At 38.9% G+C, this 19,575-nt stretch overlaps 1 protein-coding gene across 4 annotated transcripts in view; it reads left to right on the top strand.

The window, feature by feature from the left end:
- The window catches only part of GRID1 (glutamate ionotropic receptor delta type subunit 1), a 545,174-nt gene that overhangs the window by 467,815 nt on the left and 57,784 nt on the right, over positions 1-19,575 (top strand). For all 4 annotated transcript variants that reach the window (XM_026116758.2, XM_064513740.1, XM_064513738.1 and 1 more), the window contains exon 9: positions 18,424-18,525. In XM_026116758.2, the coding sequence (XP_025972543.1) occupies positions 18,424-18,525 (102 nt within the window). The remainder of the gene's footprint in view (positions 1-18,423; positions 18,526-19,575) is intronic.

Below are 19,575 nucleotides of genomic sequence, written 5' to 3'. Positions count from 1 at the left end.
TATTCTCAGACTTTGCCCAAAATATGTTCTGCCATGACTTTTGACTCCCTTTGTATGTCAGACATTATTAAGTGTTAATCATCCTAACAATTAAGTTTCCTTGGAATCTTACATTAGAAGCTTAGTGGTCAGTATTCACAGTTGCATAGATGAACCTCGCTGACATTAAAAAGGACTGAGCTTTGATAGCTTAGAGAACCAAATTAATCATGCAGACAAAATGAAAGCTTTTTAACATAGTATTTTAGAAAAATCACACCAGTAAAATTCAGCTGTAGCATTAGCTTGTTGGCAGTTTTTCATTGGAATAATTTTTTTGGTGGTAAATTTTGCACAGGAAAGAATCTATTTTGGTTAAAAAAAAGAATTACGTTGAAATATGGATTTTTTTAGCTGGCTGAAGGGTTTAATTTTGACAGTTAATTCATAAAGCCCAAAACATTAAACTGTTTTTTCTCTCTCCTGCCTTGTATTATGAGTCAGGTTCTCTCGTGCATTTCCTGTACATGATGTTCCTGAGTGACTGGAGTGCATTATAGGAATTTTTACAGTGGGATATATAATATCCTTTAGCAACTGGTCCACAGGAAGAAACTGGGGAGTAGGATTGCAATGAGTAGATAACAGTAGGGAAATGTGTTTTGATACTGGAGTGGGTGAGATTTACAAAGGATTTTTTCATGGATTCCATGATGTCAAAACATTTTGTTTGAATTGGAAATGTCTAAACAAAATGTTTTGACACTGCACAACTTAGATTTTTCAGAGTTTCTCTCTGTGGAAAAATCTCAGCTCTATATTCCTCTTCAGGAGGAAATCAAACAGCCCGGTTTCTCCTGTGATAGCATTTCCAGTTTTTGCTCAAGCCTAATCATCACACCTCCTTCAAATACGTGTCTAAATTAGTGTGAGGTTTCAGATGAAAGGAGATTTGGGGCTGCTTTGTGAAAGGTGGGCAATCTGAGCAAAGCAGGATGGCATTTCAACAGCAGAATCAGTTTGGAAAGGGTTCTGCAGCATCCGTACTTTTGGAGGGCAGGCAGAGAGCGAGGACGTCAGAAGTGGATCCTGTTAAGCATCCATGTTAAGCTTCTGTTTCAATTCAGGTGGTCCAGTGCAGCACAGGTAACTCATCCCAGGAGTATTCTAATTCAGGAGCATTTTACTAGTGAACCACTGTAACAAAAAAAGGCTGTATTAAAATGTGCATTAGGAATTTTAGTTACTATAAATTACATTCTTTGAAATCTCATTTAGAACCAGGAACTCAAATGGTGTTGGAAGGCTCAGAGGATTAATTCTTTCTAAACAATAGACTGTCACTGATCACTCTGTAAAGTAATTATGCCAAATTTAATTATAATACAAGCACATTATATGATACTGTGTGCCCAAAATAGAGTTTGAAAAGGTGCCTCACAATCATATGGACCAGCTCTGGGAGCACAGTGGCAAATTACACGTGTTGTAATTGAGTACAACTTAATATCAGGCTTTGTTAATTAAAGGTTTGGGGTTGTATGGGGTCGAGTCTGGTTGGCACACTTTGCTTTTCAGTATCATCAGCATAATGGAACAAACTGTTCCCTCCCCATTTTATAGATTCTGCAAAAATTCCTATGGCTTCCAGTAGCCTTGATGTGTTGCATCAATTCCAGTATCTCTGTACTGGTAAAATCATGAATAAACAAATTGTTTCAAAGATGGTGAAACAACTGTCCGTCCTTCAGATATTTCAGCTGCAGGGATTGCACTATCGTAGGTTGCTGATGTTTCAGTATAACCCGCCCTTGCAGTGTTTTCTCACATGCAACCCGAGGCTCCTAATTCACCATTTCAATACTCTTTCAGTAGTTTTTCATCAATTTTCATATTGGGTTTGGACTAATTATGGAAATATCGACTCTTTGACCAGACAGTCAAGTACTGATCCGGTCTAGTGTTCCAGCGCTGTGGCAGCCTGGAGCCTACTGCATTCACTAAACAGAGGGAGCTAGTCCAAATTTAGAATAGCATTAAGATGCTTAGCCAGAACCTTTTCTGGGGAAAAATGAAAGTTGTGTGAGACATACATAAATAAAATGAATATAATAATGAAAAAAAGATGCGTATTGGGGAAGTTGTTCCATAGCCCGAATGACACGCTGCAGTGAGCCTGAATTGAAGTTTATAGCACATTTGTGCTTATGTTATGTTAGGGCAAAAATGTAGGGTGACAGCTAACAAGATTTAGAGGATGGGTGTCAGGAAGAATGAAGTAGGAGTGGTGGCAGTGAGACCTATATGCCTTTGGTTTGTATTGCAACACAGAGTATTTATTATAAAGTAATAAAAATGGTTAGGACCAGTCTCAGAACTAGCAAAATTGGTGCAGTTCACAGAGGTTAATATGTTTGTACTTACAGCAGGACTGAATTTGACCTTACATCTCAATGGAAAAAGTTAGAAATAGAAAATTTATGAAGAGCAGGAAAGCCAGTCTGATCTAATATTCCTTCATCTTTCCTTTTTTTTTTTCTTTTTTTTAAAAAAAAAAACCTTACCTCTTGTATGTGTTGTATATGCAACCACTTTGTTACATAGGAAATCTGGTCAAAATATGAGTCTGTGATTTTCTAGATCCATTGGTCGGTCTTTCAACATGAGGTACAGAGGCTGCCAATGCCTGAGTTGCAGAAACATCCATATTACTTGAATTCTAGTGTATGTAGGGGTTGGTGGCAGCACATACTCTGAGCTTTCCTTTCCCCATTCCTTCCTGCCCCACAATGCCCTAGTTGAAGATCGTTGTTCCACAGAACAACTAGTGAAACTATTTAAACAAAAGGTAAGAGACAGATGTTTTCTCTGCTTTCCCCTGGTGTAGAACGTTTTATTTGCCAGGTCATCTTTATAGCAGTGTGATATTTTCAAGGGAAGTGTAGAAAAAAGGTGTTCAAAAACATATCAAAACCCTTCTGTGTTATTTTGCTTTGTGATATAGTATAAATATTCACCTGAAACATATTTATAGGCAGCTTTCAGTAGTAATTTGTACTATCATTGATAAGATGTAGAAGAGAATCAATTTGTTTTATTTTTTATGTTTATTGAGGAATACTGAATGTGAAATCTGTCATGGATTGTAATATCAACAGTTTTCACAGCATCCACTAGGTGACATTTAATATGTCTGTGCAGAAATGTGTGTTGATGTGGTGGGCTGTTACGAGGATAGGAATGACATGTTGGTGAACAGCATTGTGTTTGATGCGATTGCTCGTCTTTTAGCTTTGTGAGACTCCTTAACCAAAAGTTTATGACACATTCATATGCAGTTCATTATACAAATAAGCCTAGTTCTCTTTGAGAATTTCTATGTATACATGCCTTTTTTGCAGCCTCTGTAATGTTGCCAGTTTGATGCAGACTGAAGTCCTGATGGAAGTCAATAACATCAGATCTACTCATGCTAATAGCAAACTCCTGTTGAGACATCCAGTATTCTTTCCCCTCACTAACATGGCACAATTTCAAGCGCAGGAGAATTTGATATAAGTAAAAAATGGATAGAAGTGTACCATAAGAAGGGCAAGTAGCTAGGTTAAAAAAAAAAAAAAAGAAAATTAGTCAAGAATATGAGGAAGGGGGTTTGGTTTGTTTTTGTTTTTTCCTTTCTGTAAGCTTCTTTAAGTTGTTCTCCAGAGTGACTGTGATGTTTAATGGCTGGGATGCAATTTAAACTTTGCCACATACTTACTAGTGGTAACTGCACAGGTTTCTTTATGTATATGTATTTATGCATATATACCTATATTATGTGTGTGTGTATTTACACACACCTGTGTACATACACATATACGCCATGAGAGCTGCATGTTCCTAAAGCAGAGGTGAATGTATGCCATTTTATATGACAGCCCTAGGTGAACACAGGAATATATTTTTAAAGGAGACCGTTTTAGCTAATTCAGTTACAATCTTAGATGATTAAGTTGATGTCAGTTGGCAGGGTGCAGGCAAAGTCCTCCCCTGGAGGAGCTGTCTCTAGTCAGGATCTGTCTCTTGAATGACCACCTGAGGACTTGCATCTTGTCACTTTGGGGGTGCAGGGCCTGGGACGTGGGTACCAAATCCATCCAGGTGGCCAGGCTTCTTCATGTGTTCTGGATGAGAAGCGGTCGAATCTTTTTCTCTCTGTGAGCTCGAGGAGTATGTCAGGGGACAGCCCTTGGTACCAGAGCCACCCTTCTGCCTACACACAAGGCACCAAGTGTAGCTTTCACGGTCTGAGCTCTCCATGCTGGAGAGACTGGGACGACTTTCTCCTCTTTCTGCCACCGTGTCCGTTCTGTATCCCCCTTGGAGCACACGTGTGCCGACTAACCATCTAGTACCAGCATTTCCTAGCATCACTGGGGCTGTGCTTGTCCTCAGCCTGGTTCAAAGCAGCTGGGTGTATTGTACCGTGGAGAGATACCAAAACAGCCCATAGTGATTAACACACTGTTAATATTGTTTCCTTTAGTTCACTTGATTCATGAGCAAGGGCTGTATCCTTCATATACATTTATGAATTACAAAAAAAATGTGTAGAGGCCTCTTGTGCTTCGATTATTTAATGTGCAGACGGAAAAGCAGTCTGCAGAAATGCTGAAAGTTTAGCGATTGCTGCAAATTCCCCTTAGTTTTAAGGAGAGATGCGGGCAGCCAAATACCAACAATTTATTTTCCTTTGAGGCTGGTAAGAGGAGGGAGATTGCTGTGAGCTCGTACTTTCCTGCTTCACACATGGCACCTTTTGCTTATGCAGGGGAAGGGTTTAGGAAAAGTTCCCAGCTAATGTAATGGATGGTTTTATCATTTTTTCTACTGAATGAAAGTTCCTTTTTCCAAGAAGCATTAAATAATTCTACATGTTTCTCTGCATATAGTAGGTAAGCATTTATTTTCCATTTTCTAAGTATATCTTATCAAAATACATTCAATTTCTATTGGCAAGTGACATTTGCTGTCTTTTTTTCCATGTTCGGTTGCGTCTGTATTTTAATGCTGAAATGCAATGTTGAGGAAAAAATAGATTTCTGAGGCAACTCTGCTAAGCTCATTTTAAAATAAAGGTTTAATACTGTATCAGGAGGCTTTCCGAAGCCAGTTTTCCATGGGCTGATTTTGGTCACTCTGGTATTTGTGTGGGTTTTTCTTTTTTTTTTTTTAGTTTCTTCACCTACAAACTGCTTGGAACTGTAGGTGATGCAGAGGGGGAAAGGGTGATCGGAGGTAACTGCTTCTGCTTGAGCAGGCTGTAGAGAAATGTAATCCTTTAGCTCCAGAAAGGGACAGAAGATGGGAGAGTGGTGAGGTGTTTGCAAAACAAAGGGATGAAAGGGTGAAATGGGAACAATTACTTGCTTTTTCTCTTAACAAAAACCTAGAGGAGGCTTAATAAAATAAACAGGTAGCCAGCCCACAACTAAGAAAAGGAAGTATGTTTTCACAGACTATATACTTACATTTTGGAATTCATTGCCGCAAAAATGTGTGGAGAAGAAGTTTAAATGGACTCAGACGACCTGAGGAAAATGAATGTCTGATAGGTCCGTTGAGGACATGGCCTTTATCTTGCATTAAGGGCGAGATTTCTCATGCTTAGAATTTCATGAGAGGGAATACTGATCTCCTCCTTTTCCCTCTGAGTGCAGAACTGCTGCCTAGCAATCCCCCAGCGCCGGAGGCGCCCGAGGGAGGGTTTCAGTGAGGGTCGCGCAGGGGCCGGTTTTGCCTGGCGCGAGGGAGCGGCCGTTACGCGGAGGGCGGGAAGGAGCCGCCCAACTGCCGCCTCGGGCGGGGCGGGGCGGGGCCGCCGGCCGCCCTTTCGGTCCGTTTCGGCCCGCGGGGGAAAGGCGCCGCTTCCCGTAATGCTCCTCGCGGGCCCGGTGCCCGCTGGCCATCCCGGGGGAGACCACCGGGACGTGCTGGGAGCGTGCAAAACCACCCCAACTTCAGTCTGGCTTGGGGGAGAAACATCGTAAGCCGTAGCATGGAAAAGCAGTTTCCGTGCTCGCCTCGTTTTCTTTCTGAGGAATAATGAAAGATCAGCAAAGTGTTTTGTTGTGTTCTGTGTGAATACTTAACAACTGGTTTGTAGTTTTTACAAATCGTAATATCTATGGCTATAATGTTTCCATATGCCCTGCTAATGGAATAGCAGGGGAATAGTTGGCTTTGTGAGCAAGCTGATTTTATTTGCTTTACCAAACCTGCTGTGTGTATGTAACAAAACCAAAAGGATAAATGTATTTTTGAAAACTGTGTCAAAATAGCTTGCTTGTTAATTAAAACCATTAAATGTGCATAATTATACAGAAGAAGATTCATGCTTTCCTTAATAATACTCTCTACATTCCTTGTGTTTTTTGGTCTTTGGTAATGTAATGAATCCATTACCAAAGACCAAGTTGCATCTTTTTTATTCAGTAGCAGCGCGTCATCTAAGACTTTGACCTCTTTGTGTTGCTGTTTTCGATTTGTATTACGTGTATAAATCCAGACCTCTTGAATTAAAATGCGACTGGGACATCTTTTCCTCTAGAAAACCGGCTTTAGGGTTATTCAAAGGGCTGCCGCTAAAATATCATGAGATAATTAGGCAATAGCAATGGTATGAAACTGAAATAAAATAACAAATTTATACAAATTTAGTGGAAAACCAAAAAATTGAATCTCAGAAGTTTCCAAATGAGAGTTAGAGTAAGAATTTCAATTTTGAAATATTTTCAACGTAAAATACTGTAGCTGTTGTTGTGCTTTTCCAAAGCATCCAGAGTTTGTGAGAACAGCACTTGTCAATTAAGAGTTGGCAGCTAGCTTGCCAGGTGGTACCAAGGGATGGGCTGAACTTTTCTTCCATTTTTAGATGACTCGGTACCATCAGCTGGAGTCAGAAATGAATTGCTGATGGCCAAACTTCAGCGGTCTAAAGGTGGTCCCGTCACATCATGGTCTCCTCCTCAGATGAGAACAGACTGTGCCAGGCATCAAACTGTTCACTTGTTCTTAAAAATGCAGGTGCATTTTTGAAAATGCAGATGCCGACAGCGTGGGAGTTTCTTGAAAGCATAGCGAGAAGTCGAAGGCTTGCAGCTCAGATGTTATCCAAGAAATCCAGTAATGAGTTGCCAGAAACAGCAGATGCTTTGGCATAACCAATTGTAGTGTTTCAATTAATAGCATGTGTGGAGCTCACATGTGGAATGATCAGAAAAGATACCAGTTTCTGACAGTTTTCCAGCTACACAGTCCCCTCTTGCTTTTCCTCCTTGCTTTTCCTCCTCAGTTAAACTCTTTATGCATCACTACAGGGAGATATTTGGATGTTAGGCTGTGAAGACCGGGATAAGAACCTATACAAAATCAACATGAATTTGCATTTGTTGTTAGATCCAGCTTTTCAATGAATTTCTTGTTTACAAAACAGTCTGAGTTCACTATTGCATAGATAAGAGGAGTAATTCTGCTCTCAAAGCTAGTAATTTCCCCCCAAAAAGCATTTGGAAGCTTTGGAAAGAATCTGTTCTGTGTGTGAAATAGGTTTGTTTCCTTATTACCCACAAATAATTAGTAATGGCAGCAGGAATAGGTTCAGCTTTGTCCACAGCTGACTACTTGTGAACACACCTGACTTTCCTTCCCGTATTTGACAGCAGCATTTGGACTCTGCTCGGACTCCAGCACCACCATCTCGCACTGGACAGCAATTTTGTTTGCTTTCAAAGCCAAGGAAGGTGAGGGGTTTATTTGTCTCCCAAATAGTAAACCTAGGGCCAAGGAGCTTATGCTGTGTTGTTTTTCAGCCGATTGCTTATGACATCTAATGTGGACTTTATGTGGCCTAACTTTTATGTTTCTATGTGGGTTTTAATATTATGCTTAGAGGCATGGTTGTTTATATCAATTGGCAATTTGCAATGCCCCTGGGAAGTGTCTGATTCTGGAGTGTTTTGGGTGTTCACAAATTAGCTTATTCAACCCTTAGAGGAACTGCGCGTTCATCTTGTGCTGTAGCAGCTCTGCCCTCTGATTCAACAGCAGCGTTGCTACATTATGGAAAGTTGTTCATATCTTAAAAGTTGTGAAAAGTGGGAAGAGTGCACATGGGCAGGGGTGGAAGTTATCTTCCTGTTTTACAAGAGAAAAGCCTGCAAGGTCCTGGGAGAAGATGGTTCCGATTTATTCTGAACATTGCTTTCCCTGCATTTTGATTTTGTCTTATGGAAATGAAATGCAAAAATTTGGGGACAGAATAATACTTGCCACCACTCAATAGAGAAATCGGTAGAGCATAATATTCCTTTCCATGTTGTTTTCATCATTCCTAGGATTGCTTCATTTAATACTGTATCTTTTCCAGTACTGTGTTACTGCAGTGTCCCCCACTAATTTCTTCTGTTTACTATTATCAGTGTGTTGCTGTCAGCGCTCCTTCAAAGAGTAGTATTAATTGAAGCAATTTATTTTACTAGGGCTGGAGATGGCCTATTTATACTTAAATGCAACCTGTTAATATTCATTATATTAATCTTGTCATGTGCTGTCAGCTCCTTTTCCCACTTCATGCAGATTTGCTGCCCTGTACATGTTTTGCTCAGGCTTGCCACAGTGGGATATAGGTGTTTCTCTGTGTTACGCAACAGATCAAAGATCATCAACAGCTATCACAACATGGGAAGAGAAACAATCCTGAACTTGTTTCATGTGCTCCTTCACTGATGTGATGGCACAGTAATGTCTCATTTTGCCTATTAATCTTATTTGAGCTAAAAGATCATATTGAAATTTTATGTCTGTCAACATAATATAAAATTTAATATACACCTAATATAAAATAGAAAATGTATGATATTGATACATTCCCAACAGGCATGTGAAGAAGTCTTAAGCTGCATCAATAAAAGCTGTAAGGATTGCAGAGAGCTGTAACTAATTCTGTGTGAAATTCCTTAGTCACAGTTCTGTGGATAGCTACTATATACACAAAGGCATGTATTTGGCTTCTTTAACTTTAGTAATATAAGGCATTATGTTTCTGTTCTTACTTTCTGGCAGAGAGCTCTATTATATGCAAAATAGTTGGCTTTTGAGAACATGACCATTGCATTTAATTGAACTGAGCTTTGGCTAATGAAAGGCATAAAGAAAATCACTGCATCGCCCTTCAAAATGTTTGATATTCTCTGCAGTGCAGAACCATAAATACAGTGGGGCAAGATACTGCTGTGTAATGCTAGGTGAGGTCGCAATCGTTGATTGCAGTGGAACTAGTGAATTTGTAGAGCAAGGGCTGAATAAATGCTTTTACGTGGGCTTCCAGAGAATGAAGAGTTTTAAAGCTGAACTACATCTATCGAAGTCTCTGTTTGAAGTCATCCTCTGTCCTCCTAAACTACACTCAGAGTTCTGGGTTGGGTGTTGCAGTTTTTCCCTCTAGACTTTACATATCTATTATGTATGAATTATTGTAAATGTCATGGAGAGACAGGCTCTACTCTCTGGACTCTTACCTATTCTCTGGATGATAGTGGTTTAATATTGTAATTGATCTTACATGTCAAAAATATGCTTCTGATACTAATCTGCATTTTCTTTTGATTTAAATTTTATCACTTTTCATTGTGTTTAAGCCTTTTTGAATTATCCTGAAATTTATATTCCAATGTATGTAAATTTTCAGCTTTTTATTATGCAGCCTTTACAAGAAGCACATTTTGTTCCCACAACTCGAGAAGACTTGTATTTTCTCAAATCTTAAATAAGAATTCCACAGGATTATCCATGTGATGGTGGTTCAGTTAATGGTACTTTTCTCTCTCAACTGTGAACGAATTCGCTTACATGGTTTGTGAGGCATTATCCTGCTGCAAGGCCAGTCTTCATGTGGCATCTTAATCCTAGGCATTTGCCTTTTATCTCGCACTGCTTCTTGGAAGAGCAGCGGTATATATCTGTTTCTGAACTGATCGTCAGTTCAGGTCAATTGTTCTTTCCCATTCAAATCCTTCCTTCAGTGTTTTTGAACTTTATTTTCTATTCTAGGTCTATGCGCAATTAAATTTATAGAAGAGTAACTCTCAGGCTTCACTGGTATTGTGTACGTTTGCTAAGCTGCAGCACATCTGTAAGTGATCATTGGTTGGGACCTTAAATTGCTCCTGTGTGCTTTTTCATGGTTGCTCCCTGGCTGTGTTCTAGCACTGGCTTTCTTTCAGCACCGCTGAATGGATTTTTCTATTGGGGGTGAAAATACTTCAGATTTTCAGTTTCAGGAATTACGCCATTCCTCATAAAGACTATGCCAGTACCTTTGACCTTTGTGAAAGATGATATGGCCAAGCTGGCCTTTGAGATGGTGATCAGTGGACTCACATGGGATGTGGGAAACCAGTAAGATCCTAGTCTAAATTCTGCAGTGTGGGACTTAAACCAAGTTGTTCCACATTTGCAGAGAGCATCCTACTCACCTTTGGGTGGGATCTGAGAAAACCAAAATCATGCAAAACACAGGTTTGACTCTGATGTTCTTACATCTCTGGTAAATGTAGGAATCGTCAGGCTATTCTTTGATTTCCTTCACAACAAGCACTTATTTCCTGGATGTGGTAAACTTTTCCCATGAAAATTTGTTAAAAAATACCCAGACAAATTTTTCTCTCTTATCTATTTCTCATTTCACAGTCTGCATTGAAAATGAATGAATATTTCCAGGAAATGGATTGGATTCCTTTTGAAAGATTCTCTGTAAATTATTAGCAGTCTGCAGCAATAGTTCTGTTCCTTTGTATTTAGTTTTGTGTCTAATTTTCCAATTTCTTAATCATTCTTAGCTTAGATATTCACAGTTACCTCTTTTACTCTTCTTGTCTAAACTGGCTCCTCCAGCCCAGTAATAATTGTCCTGTTCTCCCTTGCTTTTCTTTCTGCACGCCTAAAACTTGTTCAGGCTGATGCTAAACAGTGTTAAGGCTGTCTGCTCTTCACAGCTAGATTGTGGCTGCTCTCCGTGCAGCCTAGTACATCAGAGCACTGTGTGTGGAGTCCGTAATCACACTGGCACTTTTGCAACTGTGCTGTACCACACGCTCCACACCCATTTGCAGCCTGCTTTCACCATATACTAGTTTTTTAACATTAATTTCCTTATTTCTTTCTTCCATTGAAGTATCTCTGTTTCTTGTATCTGTCTTTTCCAGAAATGTTTCCTTCTATTTATGCAAGATGCATATTATCATTTTATGTCTGTTTTTACCACTCTTCTTTATTTTTCCCGCTATTCTAGTCTGACTTACATTTGCAGTGCTTCCCAATTTTGAAGTATCTTTACATTTTTGATAATTTGATTTTAATAATTTATGTCTATTTCCTGTTCCAAATCATTAATAAAGCTGTTAAATAAATGAGATTTTAATCCTGATTGGCCCCAAGCTACCTTAAGATTTTCCTCTTCATCTTCATACATCACTCTTCATTGTTGCTTAGGTGATAGCTTATAAATCATGTGATACTGTCTTTTTTCAGGAAATTAATTCAAATTGTCCTGGCTGAGGCTTCATAAGACCCTGTATGAAACACAAAACAAATTCAGATAAAAGTATATTGTCATCTTCATTTCTGTTTTCTATTAATTTTGCAATACTACTGAAAAAGCAGTCACGTTTTTCCAGAATGACTGGTAAAGTCGTGCTGCTTAATGGTCATCCTCCTATTGTTCTCTAGAGATATTTTATTATCATTTGTATGGCACCATACATTTGCAAAATACTAAAACCAGAATAATCTGCATTCTTTTCTCTGAAGACCTCACATCTGTAAAGGCCCATTCAAGCAGCAACAGTCATGTCAGTGTGCTTCACTATGCTGCACAGGAAACCAGGGTCCTTTAGGACATATATCAGAGTCATGGTAGCCCCAGGAGAGTCAGCCCTCTCCTAGTCCTCCATTTCTTCATACTTTATATTGGCTAGTCATTGCCTTTAAAAGGCTTACGGTCTCAGGAGATGGAGGATGCCATTAGCTGAAGTATGGGGAATGAGGAAGAGCAGCTTTCCATGATCTCCCTTCCTTGCTCTGAAGCTTTACAAAGCAGCTGCAATCCTTGTGTGGCCCTGTAATGACAAACTGAGGGTTCTGAGGGGCAAGTGGGATGTGACGAGATTTTTGTCCAAAGGATTGAGAGTTTCTGTCCCCCTTAAGACTTGACTCACAGTCTTTTGCTTCATAGTTTTGATACATTTTCAAATTCTCAGTAGCTCTACAGCTATGTGTTCGTATGTATTCTCAGGGTACCGAGGTGCTTTCAAGCAATACAATACCTTTGTACAGCTGTGATGTAACATATTGGTGATGGATATTATCTTAGAATTAAACTGGAAAGGTTGGGTTAGTTTTCAGGTGTCCAAAGATACAGATACATGTTTAGTGATGCTCTGAAGGTGACAAAGTGACTTTAGGAACTGTTCAGGAGGCTTAACCTGCTTAGAAATTTTGCATGTCTGCATTTCAGAATATTTAAATACTTTATTAAATCTCACAGTAAAATGTAAAGCGTGTGTTTTAAGTGCTTGAACTAAAATAGAGGTATATGTAGGTGACAACCGGAATCAGTTCACCTTCTCCAGTTTCGTATCCCAAAGAGTATAAAACACAGTGGCTGCTGGAATAGATGATTTTTTTTTTAAATAATTGCTTATTGTCCTCACTACTGCTGACCTGTTGTTAACAGTTTTTCTCAGATGTCTTTTATGATTAGATTTTATGTTTTGCAAACTCACAACCCAATATCTAAGAGTTGCTTTACTTTCTCTTTCCTGAGTTTGGGCATTCAGGGTTCCTTACCTACCGTGATACTTTTCTACCCAGAAATCACAAAAGCTGATTCAAGAATTTACCTCTTGCTCCTTTCCTAGTAAGTCCCACTAATGCATAGCAAATGGAAACTGTAGGCTGAATTCAGTTGCCTGAATGTATGCATCACATACATTATAAATGTGATATAAAATGCCTTTTGGCATTAAAGTATCCTGTCCTCCAGCTCCTGGTCCAGGATGCGACTCTTCTGTAGATCTTTTGTAATATCTGCCAGTCCCATGTCCCAACCTCTAAGGCACCTTAGGTGGCACACAGGGCTACATTTACACAACTGAATCCAACTCTCTGTTTCTACCTTACTTCCAGGTGGCATACCAAAGCTTATTGCCCTCATGATTATATTACATTTCATAGATCAGATATGCATGTTATCGACCTCCCTTTTCCTTGTTACAGAACTTGCCACAGACTGATTATCCTTGTCCAAATATATTGACGTTCCAATTATAAGAATTCCAGTCCCACTTTGGGTGTTTGGAAGCAGGCTACATCTGCAATACAAATGAATGCAGAATGTCAGAATAGAATAAACATCTAGAAAAAGATCACTTGCAGGTCTTTCACTGCAAGCAAGGCAGGGTTATGCTGGAACACAGAGTGCTAACTTAAATCAGTTCAGCTAGTGATCTTCTCCAGTATCTTGTCTGTAGTAATGGCTATAAGATCCTATTCCAGAGCAGAGATCTTAGAATGTTGCTACTAATCATGCAGCTGTTATAGAAAAAAATCGTATCAGACAGTGTTTGGATTTGCTTAGAAGTATGAAAATCAGTACCTTTTTATGTTCCTAATCCTGTTTTATGTAATTATGGATTAACTATGCAAATGCATTGTTCACAGTTTTTTTTTTTAATTTTGCTTAATTGTGATCCATATTCAAAAGAAAAGTTTTCGATGCCTTCAAAGCAACTCCAGTCATAACAAAAGGAAGGGCTTCTTCAGTGAGTCCTGATAGTTCCTCATAAAAGGACATACAATTCAATCTCTTGGTGGATCCTACCAATACCTTGCTGTGAATGATACTGAGTGATAGCAAATTCCCTAGAATATTGATATACTACGTTTAAAAAAGACTCCTGGTATTAAATTTAAATATTTGCTTTAGTATTTAAATAGAATTCCTTTTATTCCTTTCTAAGAATTGTAACATAGGAATGTCCAATTTGCTCCATTTTATTTAATTTAGCGACTGTTTTATAGGGGGGAGGTGTTCAGTTAGCATGTTTCTTTTGAGATCCCCTTTGAGAACGTTTCAGTAAGTGTTTAGCCGTATCCTGCAAGACTGGCAAAGGGAGTCAGCAGGCCCAACATATAACATATGTGTACATGGTACATGGTATAGCAATGTATATTTGCTATACATTACACTGACTTAAAGTTTGAAACACAAGTTGTCATTGAAATTAAATCCATTTCGGTTCAGTTTTAACCTAAAAGCATTGCCAGATTGATTGTGAGTGGCACAGATTGATTTATTTGATTCCATACGCAGAACAGCTTTCATGTTCACAGGAAACGTCCTTTGGGTTGATAGAGGTGTCCCTGTCTCATGCCATGAGAACCAGCTGCCTCACTCTCTCTGGCTCTTCCATCACTCTGTCAGAAGTTCTCCAGGGTTCAAGGCAAGGGTTCCCAAATTTAACTTGCTTGTATAGTATAATCTTAGCTCCAGAGAGTCACCAACCAAAAATTTTCAGTTTTTGGTAAGGTAGAAGTAGTATGTTTTGGATTGATCGCAGCGCTTTCAAACATTACTATATGTCTGCTAAAATATTATCCTGTTTTATTACCTAAGGGAACCACATTTTCTCTGGAAATTAGACCATATTTAAGATGATGTCATACATAAAATGGAGTTATATAGCAGTGGCATACATTATTTTGACAGTTACTACTCCATCATAAATTTAAATATTGTAGATATAAATGTTCATTGTTGTAGCGTAAACATTAAATATGCACTTCTATGCTAGTGTCAGCTTTCAGCTATAATTACTGCATGTTTGGGATAATTTTTATCCTCATTTGTTTGGGACAGACCCTTCATGTAGTCCGGTGGTGCCAGCATTCACAGGGGAGACTGGAGAACTAAATACAAGTTCCTGATTCAAGGAATATGTCATTATTGTGCAACACAAACGCACATGCTTTGAACATGAACAGGTGTGTAATAAATACACGTGTTCATGATGACCTCTCAGCGTGATCTCCCTTGAGGAACTGAATAGTTTGAGTAAAGTGTGGGGCAGCCAGGAGTTGCATCAGTAACAAGGTCATGAAACCCTTTCGTAGAATTTGGCTTCTGCCTTGCTGTTGGGAGCTCAGAGACCTCAAAGTTGCACTGACCTCAGGTTTTCTTTGAAGGTCCTGATAGATTTCAGCACTTTTCTGGGGAGGAAATCGCAGCGGGTGACATAAGGCATCCCAGATGGATAAGACATTCCCAGATTGGATAGTCATGTAATTGTTTCGCTTGTGTGTAAAGGATGTGTGTTTGGAGCTAGATATTGTTTGTAGAGGTTGCAGACAGTGTTAAAATTGTCACTTTCTGTTTCCAAGCTTTTTCGTACTGTTTTGGTTGAAAAATGAAGTAAATATTGATAAAGATCAGAAGCGTGTCTTGAGTCAGAATTTTCTAAGAAATTACCTTTTTGTCTGGATTTCACAGCTGTTTCCTCTGGTTTGACTGTAGAGGATGATGGAGTGTCTGTTTTATGGCTAGAACTATAGGATTGCCAGTAATATGGCTATTTCAGAAAGAGGAGCTAGGTAGGTTTAAGTTGAAAAGCTTTATTAAAGTAGCTTTTTTTGAAACATGAGCTCCCATAACCCCATAACTTGACTATAAAAAAAAAAAAACACGGACTGCCATAAAAAGTATATTTTCCAGAGACCATGATTTACAAAATATATCCTGCAAATGCTGATTCTGCAAGTAGTTATTTGCCATAATCAGATTTAAAAGCTCCGTATCTCCCATCAGCTGGTGATTGTTGTATAACCTTTGGCTTCAGAGTTCTGGTAGGAACCTGGAGCATACTTTGGCAAAGAATGAAACTCTCACAGTCCTATCAAGTAACAGCAGCACTTGTTTTGTTTAACAGTGCTGGGAATTAGCTTCTCGTGCACTGATCTTGACAGGTCAACTGTCACAGATTGGTGTATGTATCTGTAAATGCATCAGTCCTATAAACAAAATTCTGTCTGCAAGAAGTGGAAGTCAAAGTTGGCACAATTCTGAACAAATGAAATGTCCTGAAGCACAAAGAGGCAAAGGAAATATCCCTTCTGGAAAAGGTGTTCCACATATCCCATTTGTCAACTGTATCTGCATCATTTGCAATTTGGAGACCGAAAAAATTATGTCTCCGTGTAGAATGCTATGGAGTTCAGTGCTGAAGTGAAATACGCTTTCTCCTCCTCCTCACACCTAGCCCTCCTGCATATAAAGGGAATCTTTGTTTCTCTCCTTTGGAACAAAATTTTCAGCTCCTTTAAGGGATTCCCATTGTTGACATGAAATGCAAAATGTAAGCTTTTCAACAATTTAATGCCTTGATATGAAATCATATAGAGTTGTTGAAGGGAAAAGGAGTGGGAGAAGAAAGTGAAATGTCAGTCCAGAGGTGACAAAGTAATAAACAGATGTGTTTCATTTCCGGTTTTTGAATAGATGTAGTCATCTTCTGTAGCTAGTGCAAGCCGTTCTGGTCAAAACTATGCATGTATCTTCATCATGCGCTTGCTGGGTTTTCAACTGGGAGAGCTGAAAGAAGCTTAAACAGTGTAACATTCTTCACCACTTCCAGACATAATATATACCTCACACACCTATGCAGTCATTGACATCTGTCGGACTGTATTGATTCACGTTAGCTGAAGAATTGGTCAGGTTTTTTTTAGCAACAGCAAAACCTAAGAAAAATTTGGACATATTCAGACCAAGCATCTGATTTTGAATTTAAAAAATAACCTGGCTGTATGTATCTACCTGATACTGCTGCAAACACATTTATGTACAGAAGATCATTTGCCACTCCAAACTGACCTCCCAGGGTGAGAGTTTTCAGTCTGTTAGATACTTTTGCTTTTAAGACTGTCATTAGAAAGCTTAATACTACTCCATCATTCTCCTCTTCTGTCCTCCAGGTCAACTTTGAAGATTTACAGTGACTGTAGAATAATTTTCATCAGTTTTACCTCTGTGATATTTGTCATGTCTGAATATTCACTGATTTTTCCTGTTCTAGTTCCCTGTTTATTGGTTTAGTGAAACAAAGCAAAAATAAAACCATGCAGATACCTCCCATCACGTTTTATTTGTTGTTTTGACTTTTGAGGCTTTAGGATAAAACTGAAGTCATAGAAGTAAATCATGTAGGACATTTAGCCATAGGCATTTTCAGTGAAATAAATTCTTTCCAAGAAGGTTTTGACTTGTAACATGGAAATTAGCTTCTGGCAGGAAGAAGCCACATTTCGCAGATCCTGGACTATGTTTGATTTCTAAGGGGCATGCCTTCAGCTAACATCACTGCCTCCACAGATGTAAGTGTAGTATTGGTGTTTAAGAGTAGAGCTGGAAAAAAAAAAAGAAGAAACAATTTTTACTCAATACTATTTATGACTCTTCAGAAAAATAACACAATTGATTCTGTTTGAAGGCAAAAGCAGTGGCCATCTGCTGCTGCTGAAGAGCATATTCAGTTTGAATAATCCAGAGGTCACTTGACATTAACTTTTTTGTGGAGCTTCCTTTCAGAAAATGTAATAAAATTGAATTTGAAGTGATATGTTTAATTGAAAAATAAAATATTTAGACATAATGTTTCATGGAGGTATTATGAAAATAGTTATCAGGCTGCAACTGGCAGGTGTGTCTAGCATTGGCAGAGGTTATGAGATATTTGATCATCGGGAGTCTTGCAGCTTGAGAAGAAGGACTGTTGTCATTTTACTGATGAGGTAGAAGTAGGCCAAAGAAGAGAAAAAATAGGACTTAAGATAGGATCTGGAGAAAGTCCAAGATAGAAGAGGAGATAGTTTGACAGCACAGAATCTGTGTCAAGGATTTATAACTGTCAGGAGCGAGAATGTTGTGCAGCTGGAGAAAAGGTTCGTCTTTGATAAGCAGCAGGGAATGATTTGAAAAGTAGAAGGGGATCAGAGAGGGAAATACGGGATAGTGAGACCACAGATAATCCTGAGGACTGTCAGGCAGTATAAACTTACGAGAGAGAAAAGTCATATCAAAGTGATCTAAGTGAAATAATATGACAAATACTACAGATAATAGAGCAGTTATGTGACAGGCATTGATGAAAATTCATTCAGGCAAAGTACTTGTTTATGTCTGTCCTCTGAATCTCACTGATTCTGATTCTGTGTTTAAAAAAAAAAAACACACTTCTCATGCTCTCTTTATAAATACTGAATTCAGTCAAGCTACTGTTAAATGTTTATGTAAATATTAAAGGATTTCTGCCTAACAGTCCTTCAGACGCACTGTGTTTTCTGTTCTAGTTGGCAACATGGGACTCTGAAAAAGGACTGAACGGCAGCCTACAAGAACGACGTCTGGGCAGTGACTTACAAGGACTGACACTGAAAGTGGTGACTGTCTTGGTATGATCCTATTTGAATTCAGGAAACAAAATGCTCAGAGTAAAATGGATATGGCCAAATATTTTGGGCACTTACCTCAGTATTTTTCCCTATCATTTTCAATTCTGCTTTTTTGGGTGATCAGTTACATAAGCAAGGAAGATAGATGATGGCCTTTTATTAGTTTATGTGAATCTGCAGACAGTCAGAGATGTAGAGCCTGTGTGTATTTGCTTATGCTTTTTTCTGCATCAAAATTCGTACTGGGCATCGAACCAGCACAAGGCACGAGTGGGACAAATTTCAGATACAGCACTCTCAGATATGCAGTTTCTAGTGTTTCATGGATTTTAAGATCAGATGGGCCTATTATGATAATCTAATCTTGGCTCTTGTACACTGCAGGCTGTAAAATTTAATTAAGTGGTTCCTCCATCAAGCTCATAACTTCCAGTTAAGATAAACTATGTCTTTTAGAAAGACATAGTCTTTCCAAAAAATCATTATACTGTTGGGACTACTTCTGTTACTGTCCTGGGTGGTAACAGAGCTCCTGTGAGCTAAATGCTACATCGGGAATAAATTAAGGTTTGACTGCATTTCTGCCTGAACTACAGTATAGTTTGCAGATTACAGGCTATAGTGTCTTTTGTGGGGTTTTTTTCTCCCTCTTTTACTGGATCAAGGTTCAAATAGGAAGTACTATACGAGCTCATAAAGGCACTCCCCTGCTCTGCTCACCCCCAGATTTTCTTTCCTCAGTCTGGTAACAAGTGAGGTTATGCCCTAGCGTATATGAGAGGTGAGCAGAGCCATTCTAAGAGAATGACAGTACTGCTTTGCCAATGTGACCAATTACAGTGGTTGTGAAACCAGAAGCCCTGGCTTTCCCTGGCAGGATAGTAGGAATCCCATACCTGACAGAAAATGTACCCCAAAATGCTGTTTGCTCCCAAAATGTACTTTTATAAAACCCATGAAAGAACCAGTGCCCCGAGGACTATTCTTTCAATTTTCAAAATCACAAATAATCACAAAATGCAGCATTTTTAGCTCCTATTTCAGTATGTA

Source organism: Dromaius novaehollandiae, chromosome 6 (assembly GCF_036370855.1).
Source record: "Dromaius novaehollandiae isolate bDroNov1 chromosome 6, bDroNov1.hap1, whole genome shotgun sequence".
Lineage (NCBI taxonomy): Eukaryota > Metazoa > Chordata > Aves > Casuariiformes > Dromaiidae > Dromaius > Dromaius novaehollandiae.
The sequence above is the reverse complement of the archived record's forward strand: the minus strand, read 5'-3'. Positions and strand labels throughout refer to the sequence as shown.